General features: G+C 44.4%; 1 protein-coding gene across 1 annotated transcript in view; it reads right to left on the bottom strand.

Moving 5' to 3' along the window:
• The window catches only part of ABCC2 (ATP binding cassette subfamily C member 2), an 83,776-nt gene that overhangs the window by 42,181 nt on the left and 28,553 nt on the right, over window positions 1-13,042 (bottom strand). Inside the window, exons 10-15 of the mRNA XM_047762677.1 lie at window positions 8,298-8,552; window positions 6,945-7,010; window positions 3,229-3,366; window positions 2,525-2,671; window positions 810-894; window positions 24-90 (exon numbers count right to left, since the gene is read on the bottom strand). Of these exons, the coding sequence (XP_047618633.1) occupies window positions 24-90; window positions 810-894; window positions 2,525-2,671; window positions 3,229-3,366; window positions 6,945-7,010; window positions 8,298-8,552 (758 nt within the window). The remainder of the gene's footprint in view (window positions 1-23; window positions 91-809; window positions 895-2,524; window positions 2,672-3,228; window positions 3,367-6,944; window positions 7,011-8,297; window positions 8,553-13,042) is intronic.

Raw genomic sequence — 13,042 nt, 5'->3', positions numbered from 1 at the left:
CAGGATGAAAAGGAGGCACTCACTCTCGGACTGTAGCTTCCAAATCACGGTCCCAGGTAAAGGAGGCCTCAGAAAACTGCACTGCTTTGTCTGTTGAGAAAAAGGCCCCTTTAGGTCAGATACAGGTCCCCACACGTATCTGCCCTTTCTCAGCCCTCATGTGTCCTTCTCTGCTTCCTCCACCAGAGCCTGAGATCACCTCTGTCAGGTCCTGACTCCTAAGCCGACAAGAGGGAAACGAGGCTCCTGGGATGAGACCAAGACTTGCCTGCATATGCAGTACTTTTTGCCTTATGAGTCCTCAGCCTGTTGGTGGTCCAGATTCTTGACCCTACAGACACCCTGGGCACAACCCCAGGCCCTCTGCTGCCTCGTCTCCTGTATAAATTCCTCCTCCATGTATCAACCCAGCCAGTTCCTGCCCTGGATTCCAGATCCGCTGCTTGTTCTGGCCATGGATGCCCCCCAATCCTTCAACCTTCAGAACCTGTGCATTCGTTCACTCCAGCCTATCTTCCCACTTCCAATGCTGGCTCCATTCTGACTTCAGTTTTCTAGATCCTATACAGAATTCCTGCTTATCCTCAGAATAGCTGGCCCAGCTCTGCTGAGCAATCTGGCTAAGCCAACTGTTCTAAATGGAAGCATAATTTCAGTAATAACAATACGCATGCTATGCAAACATAGGTGCAAGTTTAGCCCCCTCGCTTCCTCTTTGCATCAGCTTGTTATCGCTATGCACCTGGATATCAAAGTTCTGGTGCCAGAACTGTGAATATGTTTAGGAAGCAACTTCCAAATTCATTTACCAGAATTGCTGTCACGTCGAATGGCAGAGGTGTCCAAGTCATCCCCTCCCAAGTACTTCTCGAGCCGTTCTATGGAAACACTGGCCTAGAGAAGGACACAAAGGATCTCAAGAATAAAAAAGTCCAATGACAAGCACAGTAGACAGAGGAGTTTGACTTTGTCATCAGTCCTGGATGTCGAGGCAGAAAGTCAACCTGCCAGGGACTTTGTCATCAGTCCTGGATGTCGAGGCAGAAAGTCAACCTGCCAGGCTTCTTGCCCATGATGTGTGACATGCATAGCTGGAAACCCCATCCCCACGCCAGTTCAGCCAGGCCATCTCACTCTCAACAGATGGAAATTAAGAGGCTCTATTTCAGGCCCTCAGAAAACTTGCAGCAGGGGTTGGGGTGGGGGTCAGTTCTACTGCTCTCTCTCCCACCTTTGGACCTAGTTCCAGAAACTGTCTCCTGCTTTATTTATTTTTGCTTTTTAGGGCCACACCCATGGCTAATGGAAGTTCCCAGGCTAGGGGTCGAATCAGAGCTACAGCTGCCAGCCATAGCCACAGCCACTGGGGTCCAAGGCACGAAGCCACGTCTGCGACCTACACAGCAGCTCATGGCAATGCTAGATCCCTGACCCATTGCATGAGGCCACATCATCATGGATACTAGTCGGATTTGTTTCTGCTGCACCACAACAGGAACTCCCAGGATTTGTTTATCAGCCATATCTCTTAGTCTTCCTTAATAAATTCCAGGACCAGGCGGCCTTCTGCTAAACCCCAGCCCTTCTTCTGGCCTGAGCTGTGTGAAGCCAGCCACATCTGGGATGAATGCAGGTCACTGCACTTTGTCATCCTGGCTGCTTTACCGGTCTGCGACCTGCCCTAGGAATGTCCTCTTAAGGTCTGGCACCTGGTTCGTCTCAACCAGTGTGCTCAGTTTGCAGGACCCAGACACTCCCATTGGCCCATCCAAGGCCTCCTGGACTCCAAACTCACTTTCTGACAGCCCGAGGCTCCCAGATTGTGTCCAGGTTTACCACAACCTTGGTTCCTCCAAAGAGTAGCCTTTTCTCTCCTTGTGTGCCATTATTTCCCTAATGCTATAAAAACACCTGAAGAGCATTGTAAAAATGTGGCGGATGGGAGTTCCCGTCGTGGCACAGTGGTTAATGAATCTGACTAGGAACCATGGGGTTGCGGGTTCAGTCCCTGGCCTTGCTCAGTGGGTTGACGATATGGCATTGCCGTGAACTGTGGTGTAGGTTGCAGACGCAGCTTGGATCCCGCGTTGCTGTGGCTCTGGTGTAGGCTGGTGGTTACAGCTCTGATTAGACCCCTAGCCTGGGAATCTCCATATGCCGTGGGAGCGGCCCAAGAAATAGAAAAAAAGAAAATGTGGCGGATGCTGGGTTGGACAAAGGGCTTAGAAATGTTCCAGGTAGTGAGCAAATCAGCCTCATCTCACTAAATGCTCTCAAAGCCTTGTCTCCCTGTGAGGTGGCTGAGATTGCTAATGATTATCTTTTCTTTCTAGTTAGGAAACGCTTTGGGGCGCAGAGAGCATGTGATTTTATTAAGGTCAAACTACTGGTCTCCAGGGACCAAGCACATCTAACTGCAAGTTCACCAACAGCAGCTGGAAATGAGATCGGTCAAGACCAGTCATGCTGGAATGTAAGGGTTTCAACTAGAGAGAACCAGTTAGCAGTGGGAGTTCCGACCCACCTGGAGCACGGAGGAAATTACCATGGGAAGCATGCTCATCGGAAAGCGTAGGATATTGAAGAGGGTGATGGAGGTGAAGGCCTTTTCTGCATCCAGGATATTATTGCTATCCACCAGGACATAGACTGAAAATGTGGCCACAGACACCTGGGAAGACAAGCCATTGTGATTTATTCCGAAAAGGGATCAAGCAGCCTGGTTTAAGTCTCAGGAACACGGTACTCTATCATAGTTGAAGGCATCTTAGGGATTATCTCAAACCTCTCGTGTTCCAGACAAGACGTCTGAGCCCAGAAGAGGAGGAAATATCTTGCCTGAGGCCACAAAGTCAATTAACTGCATTGCTGGGATCAGAGGTTTGGTTTCCTGGTTCCTCCATCAGTATTCCCTCCACGTCAGAGCCACCCAGGCTCCCCAGGAGGAGGAGAGACCTTCCTGTGCAGAGCACGCCTCGATTATTTATGCTGACCCCCCTGGAAACTTGCTCTGGGTGGCCAGGCCACCAACTTGTGCCCAGGTCACCAAACTGTGCACAGGGTGAGACTAGATTTGGGAGGAAGAGCAGCATGAGAATTTGAGGAGTGGGGCAGAAGTTGAGGAGTGGGGCAGGATTTCAGGGTCAGGCCTCGAGGTGCTGGACAGTTTATCTAAAGAGACCTCCCACTCCAGGAAGCTGACCCGGCCCACTGATCCCTGTCACTCACCAGGACAGGAGTTAAGTTTAAGAGAAACATCATCACGGACTGCAGTTGCCCAAACGTCAGCAGGTTCCTGAGCTCCTTCTTCCGAAGGTTGTGGACTTGGTTTTGGAAGGAAGGTTCCCAGGCAAAATATTTCAGGATCTAATAGGTTAGAAAAGAGCACACATCATTCTGTCGCCCCCAAAAGGACATCGGGTGCATCTCATCCACTCAGGTTTTTTGGATATGCTCCCCAAAATTGGGGAGGTAGAAATCCAGATTAGAAAGTATGATTATAGAAAGGTAGCTTGTATTTGTTGACAACTTACTTTGTACAAAACATTTTACATCCATTATCTTACTTAATCCATGTGGCAACCTAAGTGAGACCAACTGTCCTGGTTTGCCCAGGACTACAAGGTTGCCCAGGACATGGCATTTTCAGAGCAAAACTCAGGAAGGTCTGGGCAAACAAGGAAGAGTTAGGTGCCTACTTTTGTAGAATTATTGTGTTCATTTTAACAATAAGGAAATAGGTTTGAGAGAGACTAACTTATCTAAAGTCACATTGCTAACAAGCGGTAGAGCTGAGATTCAAAATCAGGGCTATCTTTTCATTTTGCTATATTGGCAAGATGGCATTTGAGAGCTCTATGTGGAGAAATATCAGGTTGTTCAAAGGGGCCTCTGAATCAAAAAATGGGTTGAAGACCTAAATAGACATTTCTCCAAAGAAAATACATGGGTGGCCAGTAGGCACGTGAAAAAATACTCAACATCACTAATTATTAGAGAAATGCAAATCAAAACTACAATGAGGTAGTTTTATACCAGTCAGAATGGCCATCATTAATAAGTCTACAAATAACAAATGCTAGAGATGGTGTGGAGAAAAGGGAACCCTCCCACACTGTTGGTGGGAATGTTAATTTGTACAACCACCATGGAAAACAGTGTGGAAACACCTCAGAAAACTAAATATAGAACTACCATGTGATCCTGTGATCCCACTCCTGGGCAAAACAACAATTCAAAAAGTTACATGCACCCAAATGTTCACAGCAGCATTATTCACAATAGCTAAGATATGGAAACAACCTAAATGTCCATTGACAGATGAATGGATTAAGAAGATGTGGTAAATAGACACAATGGAATACTACTCAGCCATAAAAAGATAAACTAATGCCAAATGCAGCAACATGGATGGAACTAGAGATTCTCATACTAAATGAAGTCAGAAAAAGAAAGACAGATACCGTATGAATCACCTATATGTGGAATCTAAAATATGGTACAAATGAATCTATCTATAAAATATTTATAGACTCACACAGAGAACAGATTTGTGGGTGCCAAAGAGGCGGCAGGAGGGAGTGGGATGGGCTGGGAGTTTGGGGTTAGTAGATGCCAACTATTACATTTAGAATGGATAAGCAATGAGGTCCTACTGTATAGCACAGGGAACTACACCCAATCTCTTGGGATAGACCATGATGGAAAATAAGAAAGCGAGTTTGTGTGTGTGTGTGTGTGTGTGTGTGTGTATGACTGGGTCACTTGGCTGTACAGTAGAAACTGGCACAACATTGTAAATCCACTATGCTTTTAAAAAGGGGGGTGCTCCATTTCATTTTCAAGAAACTATGATAGGAGCTTCTGCTGTGGCCCAGTGGGATTGGTATCATCTCTGCAGCACCAGGACACAAGTTCGATCCTCAGCCTGGCACAATGGGTTAAAGGATCCAGCATTGCCACAGCTGCAGCGTAGGTCACAACTGTCGCTTGGATCTGATCCCTGGCCTGGGAACCCATGGAGCAGCCAAAAAAGGAAAAAAAGAAAAAAAAAAAGAAAAGAAATTGAAGCTTAGGGTAATATTAAAATCCATGAATTCAAAGCAACATATTAAGACATATATATTGGCCTTTTTCATCTGTTGAAGGACGAAATGCACTATTTTGAAGCCAATGAGAGAGGAAAAGAAGCATGCATTTATCTTGCCTATCCTGTACAAACTTTATTTGGGGGTAATCATTCTTCCTTATAGAATTCCAGCTAATCAATGCCAAAGAAATAATAGACTAAAAATATCATCCTCTTGCAACCACTAATGAAATAATAGACCAAGGCAATGATTATCAGAGGCTGCTAAAACTTTTATGATGGTGGTTTTCAATCTTGGCTGCATATTAGAATCACTTAGAGAGCTTTTAAAAAAAAATATATATATATATAGTTACATATATAACATGCCTGGGCCTTGCCACCAGAGAGTCCAATTTAAATGATTTGAAGTAGAGCCCAAGCCTAGTGGGTTTTACAAACTGCCTGGGGGATTGAAATGTGCTCTAGTGAAAGAATGGCAGGAAACACAACAAAGGATGAATCAGGCTGACAATGCCTGGACCCCTTGAATACTCATCATCTCTAATTTTTTAAAATTTTTTTACAGCTGCACCTGTAGCATATGGAAGTTCCCAGGCTAGGAGTCGAATCAGAGCTGCACTGGGACCCATGCCATAGCCAAGGCAACACCAAATCCAAGCCCCATCTGTGATCTACACGGCAGCCTACGGCTACACCAGATCCTTAACCCACTGAGTGAGGGCAGGGATGGAACCTACATCCTTACAGAGACCGTGTCAGATCCTTAACCCACTGAGTCACAATAGGAACTCCAGCATCACTAAGTCTAGAAGCACACAGAACTTCTCGAAGTATTCTTGCTCCCAACCCCCCAAAAAACAAACACACAAAAATCCCCTGGCCTAAATCCAATCAAGCCTCTAGAGGTAACCACCGATTTACAAGAACACAGGAAACAAGACAACCTTATTTCTCCAAAATGAAAAATAAAAAGGGTGTGGGGGGGGACTATCGTAGATTAAAACACTTTCAACTAAATGCCATGTGTGGACAGTTTTTGGATCCTTATTCAAACTAACAGCAAAAAAAAAAAAAAAAAAAAAGATTAAATTAAAAAGACATGTATGAGGCAACTGGGGAAACTTAATGGTATCAAAGGAAGATTGTTGGGAGTTCCCGTCATGGCTCAGTGGTTAACAAACCTGACTAGTATCCATGAGGATGCAGATTTGATCCCTGGCCTTGCTCAGTGGGTTAAGGATCTGGCGTTGCCATAAGCTATGGTGTAGGTCACAGACGCAGTTCAGATCCCGTGTTGCTGTGGCTGTGGTGTAGGCCAGCAGCTGTAGCTCTGATTTGACCCCTAGCCTGCAAACCTCCATATGCCACGAGTGACGCCCTAAAAAGACCAAAAAAAAAAAAAAAAGATTTTTTAAGTATGATAATGGGATTATGGTTATGTAAAAAGAAAAAAGCCCTTCTTTTAGAAATACATACAAAGTATTTACAAATGAAATATCATATCTGAGATTTGCTTCTAAATATTGTAGGTATGAAGTAGGGAGGGAGGCTATAGATGAAACAAGTTAGGTCATGCTGATAATTACTGGAGCTGAGTAGTAAGTCCATAGGGGTTCATTATATTAGACTACTTCTGTAGACACTTGACGATTTCTACAGTAAAATGTAAAAACAAAACCATAAATAGAAATGATCAGAAGAAGGCCTGAGAAGGATGGCAGAACAAACAGGAGACTTGTGGCTGATGAATCAGGAACTCTGCGACAGCAGGCGTCCACAACCTCTAGCAGGTTTGTTAAGGCCAAGACCCCACTGCTGTTGCCATTGCACTGAGAGCCACCACGATGCTTACCTTGATCCCACTGAGAATCTCATTCATGATCTTTAAACGTTTGTCTTTATTCTTCATATTTTTCACCTGCCAGGAAAAAGCAGAACACACGCCCATGTGAGAGGGCCCAGATTTGCTCCAGATGCTAAGCCTTGGTGGCACTTGTGGCTGTCACTTGGTAGATTGTCACTGGAGGTGCCCAGTGATGGACTGTGTCTCTCCCACTCTCCTCTCTGCTCCTGCCACCCCCACCTTCTTTCTGAGCCTGAGCAGCCTGGGCCGGACCGTGCCCTCCTCCCAGGTTGTTTTGTCCCAAGGCTTCCTCCTGCACACTCAGGTTTGTGTTGTCCAGAGCTCAGCTTAAAGTCTCCTCCTTAGAGTGGCCTTTCCTGAGCCCATAATCTAATACAACCACCCCTGGAGTTCCCCTTGTACGCAGCAGAAACGAATCCAACCAGGAACCAAGAGGTTTCCTCCTTTGCTTTTGCTTGTTTGTGGCCTGAATCTCCACCCCACGTTGAACTTAAGTTCCACGAGAGCAAGAGCCTTGTCTAATTTACAGCTGAGTTCACCCCAAATGGGATGTGCCATAATATTTTTAAAATATCTGTAACTAGGAGTTCCCATCATGGCTCAGAGGAAACGAATCTGACAAGCAACCATGAGGATGCAGGTTCGATCCCTGGCCTCGTTCAGTGGGTTGAGAGTCCAGCGTTGCTGTGAGCTGTGGTGTAGGTCACAGACATGGCTCGGATCTGGTGTTGCTGTGGCTGTGCTGTAGGGCAGCAGCTACAGCTCCGATTTGACCCCTAGCCTTGGAACCTCCATATGCTGAGGGTGTGGACCTAAAAAGACAAAAAAAAAAAAAAATGTGTAACTAAAAGAATGCAAAACAAGTGAATGACTAAATCATACACACTGTTGAGTCCACCCTTCCAATCTGATTTCTGGCAGAGCTAAGGACCGTCCACATAGAACTCTGCTACCTAATGGTAGGAGGTTGAATGCCAGGATTTAGGCTTCAAGTTTGGGTCGCTCCTGTGACTGCTCTGTGTGGCTGGTTTGTATTGCTATGATGGACAAATAGGGCCAATAAACACTGTTCTAAGAACAGCCCAGAGAAGCAGGGTCTAAGAGTTACATGCAAGGTCCCTGGGTGGCTCTTCTCTCTCCAGTCAGGAACATGAATGAAGACAGAGTATACGAGACATGGAGTGGTCAGAAGGTGAAAAGGGATGATAAAGCCAAGTTCCTTTGGGACAGTGGCAAGTCTTCTACCAGCTTTGCCTTGTCCACCTCCAGTCACAATCCAGAAGAAAGTAAAAGACTTTAGATTTTGAAGATGATATATAGCCCCAGGAACCATTTCCTTACCTGAATAGCCCTATTCTTGGTGGCGAGTACCCCATTAAGAGGGATTAGAAGCACCATCACCCCAACACCTGCTAAGACTGAGGGCCCCAGCTCTGCCCAGAGAAAGTAGATGGATAAGACAATCTGTAGGACATTTGACCACAGCAGGTGGATGAAGTTGGTCACATCCATGAGCTTCTGGGCATCCACAGACATCAGGGTCACTGTTTCTCCAATGGTGTACTGCTTCCTGGCCCGGTTGGATAGGGTCAGAGCCTAAAAATAAAGATTGGAATTGAAATAAATGGATAAGGTCAAGGATACTGAGGGGGGTTGTGGAAATTCCAGAAGGAAGTTAGGAGGCAGTACAAGGCCGGGCTCCCTATGGGCACAACTTTCCCAAGGGGAGGTGATCTTCTTGCTTCTAAATCTTACAGTGTTCTCTCATTCTTGACCACTCTTTCCGGCTAATCCTAACTTCCCCAACATCCCCCTTCTCCACATACACTTTTTTTGCTCAGAAAACTCTTATTTATCCCTTAGTGTTTGCTTTTTTTTTTTTTAAGTTCCATCAAAGCTATTTATTTATTTGTTTATGTTTGCTGTTTTAGGTCCACACCCATGGCATATGGAGGTTCCCAGGCTAGGGGTCTAATTGGAGCTACAGCTGCCAGCCTACACCACAACCACAGCAACGCAGGATCCAAGGCACGTCTTCAACCTACACCATAGCTCGTGGCAACACCAGACCCTTAACCCACTGAGTGAGGCCAGGGATCGAACCCGCAACCTCATGGCTCCTAGTCGGATTCATTTCTGATGCACCATGATGGGGACTCCTGATGGAACATCTTCTGAGAAGACTTCCTTGACTCCCAAGTTTGGGTCAGATACTTTTCCTGTGTATTCGCCTAGCATTCCAGTAGTAAACTCTGTAGGGACAAGGGCTACATCTGTCCAATTCACTACGGCATCACGTGCACTCTGGGGAATTGACTATGGAAAGATGAAAGGATAGAAGGAGGGAGGAAGCAGGTATTGATTCTGGCCTTGCAGACTTTAATGTGGCCATGTTATCTGGAGCCATACTATGAGGGTGTGGCTTGCAATCATCTCCAAGAAGGACAATGATTTTAGAACAAAAAGGAAAGGTACAAGGCTCACACACTGGGAGCAAAATAACTTAGTTATTATCAGGAATTGAGGGCAATATCTAGATGCCTGAATCTTGCAGCATGGGCCTCCTGTTCTCATACTAGAGAGATCAGAAAGCAGATGTCCACAGCCAGTCACTTACAGCAGTGCCTTGTAAAAATGCTCCTGGACAAGGAACTTGAGGGTGAGGGTGTGAAACCAGCTTGCATTTTGCTCACCAATCTCCCCTCTGGTGTGGGCTGTATCTTTCCAGAAGAAGGAAAGCCTTCTTCTCATTCCTACCAGGCAGTATATGGGTTAGGAGTGGCCCTAGATGCCACCTTCATCCTCCTTCTAGAAGCTCCACTGTCATCTTAATCCATCAACATACTCTTCTTTGGAACATACCAGGATTCTTGGTTGTCCAGTAAAAAGAGAGAAATTTCCTAAAATGTTAGCTTCCAAGATTCTAGAGAAATCAGTCCACTGCTACGCCTCCCCTTTGGTACTAAAAAGCAGGAAGGAAAAAAAAAAAAGAAAAAGGAACATCTAATTCCCTTTAGGGTAATCACTATACTTGTCTTTTCTCAGTAAATCTCAGTAAAGTAGAAAATTCATCAATTTAGTCCCAATAGCCTTTTTCCAGGAATAGGTCTTGGCTATGTGATTTTGAGCATTGAAATGATCTAAGCCTCACGTCTCTGTACAACAGGGATATCACAACTATTTCACAGGGCTATGAATGGATAATAGATATAAAAGTGTTTGGAGTTCCCATTGTGGCTCAGCAGTAATGAACCTGTCTAGTATCCATGAAGACATGGATTCAATCCCTGTCCTTGCTCAGTAGGTTAGGGCTCTGGTGTTGCTATGAGCTGTGGTGTAGGTCACAGACTCAGATCCTGAGTTGCTGTGGCTCTGGAGTAGGCCAGCAGCTATTACTCTGATTCGACCCCTAGCCTGGGAACCTCCATATGCCATGGGTGTGGTCCTAAAAAAAGACAAAAAAAAAAGTTTTATAACATGTTATAAATGAAGCATTATTTAAACATATGAAATTAGTCAATTTTGTTATATTTTAGTAGTAATGTTTATTTGAATGAAGATCTCATTAAGGGCTCTATTTTACACATTCCTATGACTTGTAACAGATGCAAAACCTGGAATATATTAAGAATCAAAGTAGTGGGAATGACTCATCACCACTGTAAAAATGCACAGTCATAGAAATGTCTGAGAAAGCCTGGTCAGTGACCTCATATCCTGAAAACCTGCAGAAATCCACTATCTCCAGAAGGAATAAGGGAATTAAAAAAAAATAATTTTGAAGCAGATAAATTCCAGCTTGGAGGGTATCTGGGAGTTCAAAGAATTTGACTAGACTTTTGATCTAAAGACATTCAGATTAAGGGAATCCTCCTTCACTGTTGGCGGGAATGTAAATTGGTACAACCACTATGGAAAACAGTATGGAAATACCTAAAAAAACTAAATACAGAACTACTGTATGATCCAGCAATCCACTCCTGGGCATATACCTGGACAAAACTTTCATTGAAAAAGATACATGAACCTCTAAGTGCACTGTAGCACTCTTCACAGTAGCCAAGACATGGAAACAACCTAAATGTTCATCAACAGATGAATGGATTAAGAAGGTGTGGTACACACACACACACACACACACACACACACACACAGTGGAATACTACTCAGCCATAAAAAGAACAAAATAATGCCATTTGCAGCAACATGGATGGAACGAGACTCTAAGTGAAATAAGTCATATCAAATACCATATGTTACTAATATTTAGAATCTAACACATGGCACAAATGAACCTATCCACAAAAAAGAAACATACTCATGGATGTGGACAACAGACTTGTGGGTGCCAAGGGGGAGGGAGTGGGATGAACTGAGAGTTTGGTGTTAGTAGATGCAAACTATTACATTTGAAGTGAATAAGCAATGAGATCCTGCTGTATAGCACAGGGAACTATATCCAGTCACTTGTGATGGAACATGATGGAGGATAATGTGAGAAAAAGAATGTGTGTGCACGTGTGCACACAAGCACACACACACTCACAAATATATGCATGGCCAGGTCACTTTACTGTATAGCAGAAATTAACAACATTGTAAATCAATTATCATTTAAAAAAAATTTTTAATAGAATTTCAAAAAAAAAAAAAAAAAAAAGACAAGACATTTGGAGTACCTGCCTGGATCTCTTGATGAGTCAACATCTACTCAGGAAAGACAAAAACACGTGGAATTTTAAGAGAGGAAAGCAAAAGAGAAAATCAGGAGATGTGGAAATCGCTATGATGGAAGTTGCCAGTGGTGGACCAAAAAGAGGAAGAAAAGGTAACGGAGGTTCTGAACGATAAAAAGGCTCATCTCGGGGATGAACTTTCTTCTCAGGCTTGTAGTCACTACTCTATTTTCATTTCTTCCTATTTATTTTTTTTAATTGAGATATAGTTGGCTCTAATTTCATTTTTAAGGGGAAAAAAATGAGACTTCCCCTTGGTGTCTAGAACAGAGGAAAATACAATTGCTTAAAAGCAACATTTCAGAGGGAAGATGGACAAAATTATCTTAAGGAAAAGCTCCGAAGTCTGCAGACCTTAGTAATCAGAGTGAAGTTATTTACAAATCAATATAAAAGAGTCAGGCAGAGAAGGGGTCAGATGCCACTAAAGATTGAGAAACAGAGGTTGTGGGGTTCCTGCTGTGACACAGTAGGTTAGGAAGCTGACTGCAGCGGCTCAGGTTGCTGCAGAGCTGCTGGTTCCATTCCCAGCCCAGTGCAGTGGGTTAAAGGATCCAGCACTCCTGCAGCTGTGGCTCAGATTCAATCCCTGGCCCAGGAACTTCCACATGCTATGGGTATGACCATAAAATAAAATTTTTTAAAAAAATGAGGAAATTGCTAGGCAAAAGTTGATTGGGGAAATGGAGTCCTGGTCCTCAAAGCATTCTAGTCTATAGCAAAACTGTGATTCGAGACGGATGCCCCAGGTCTCAGGAGTACAGTTTCCTGTAGTATTTGGTTTAGATGTTGCTGATTTTCTTTTTCTTTTTTTTTTTTTTTTGCCTTTTCTAGGGCCGCTTCCCACGGCATATGGAGGTTCCCAGGCTAGGGATCTGCTCGGAGCTGTACCCCTGGCCTACGCCACAGCCAAAGCAACCGAGGATCCGAGCCGTGCCTGCAACCTACACCACAGCTCACGGCAATGCTGGATCCTTAACCCACTGAGCAAGGCCAAGGATACAACCTGCAACCTCATGGTTCCTAGTCGGATTCATTAACCACTGCGCCACAACAGGAACTCCAAAATGATGCTGATTTTTAAGAGTTTGCCCTCAGCCAGCTTCTTTTCTGACTTTATATTCTTTACTGAGGTGTTCTCATTTTGTGGTGAGAGGAAGAAAGAGAGGGATTGTATGCAAGCCTTCAAGGCTGAGGCAGAGCCTAGGCAGAGAACAGCTTGCTGGCTTTTCCCTGGAACAACCCCACCTACCCATTCACACGCTATGTCTGTGTACACATTTTTCATATTTTAATTTTCAAAGAAACATCTCAGAGGCCAAAATCATTTGTATGGTTAGCCAAAATCCC

The sequence above is a fragment of the Phacochoerus africanus genome, chromosome 15, assembly GCF_016906955.1.
Source record: "Phacochoerus africanus isolate WHEZ1 chromosome 15, ROS_Pafr_v1, whole genome shotgun sequence".
Taxonomy (NCBI): Eukaryota; Metazoa; Chordata; class Mammalia; order Artiodactyla; family Suidae; genus Phacochoerus; species Phacochoerus africanus.
This window is presented reverse-complemented; position numbering and strand designations above follow the sequence as displayed.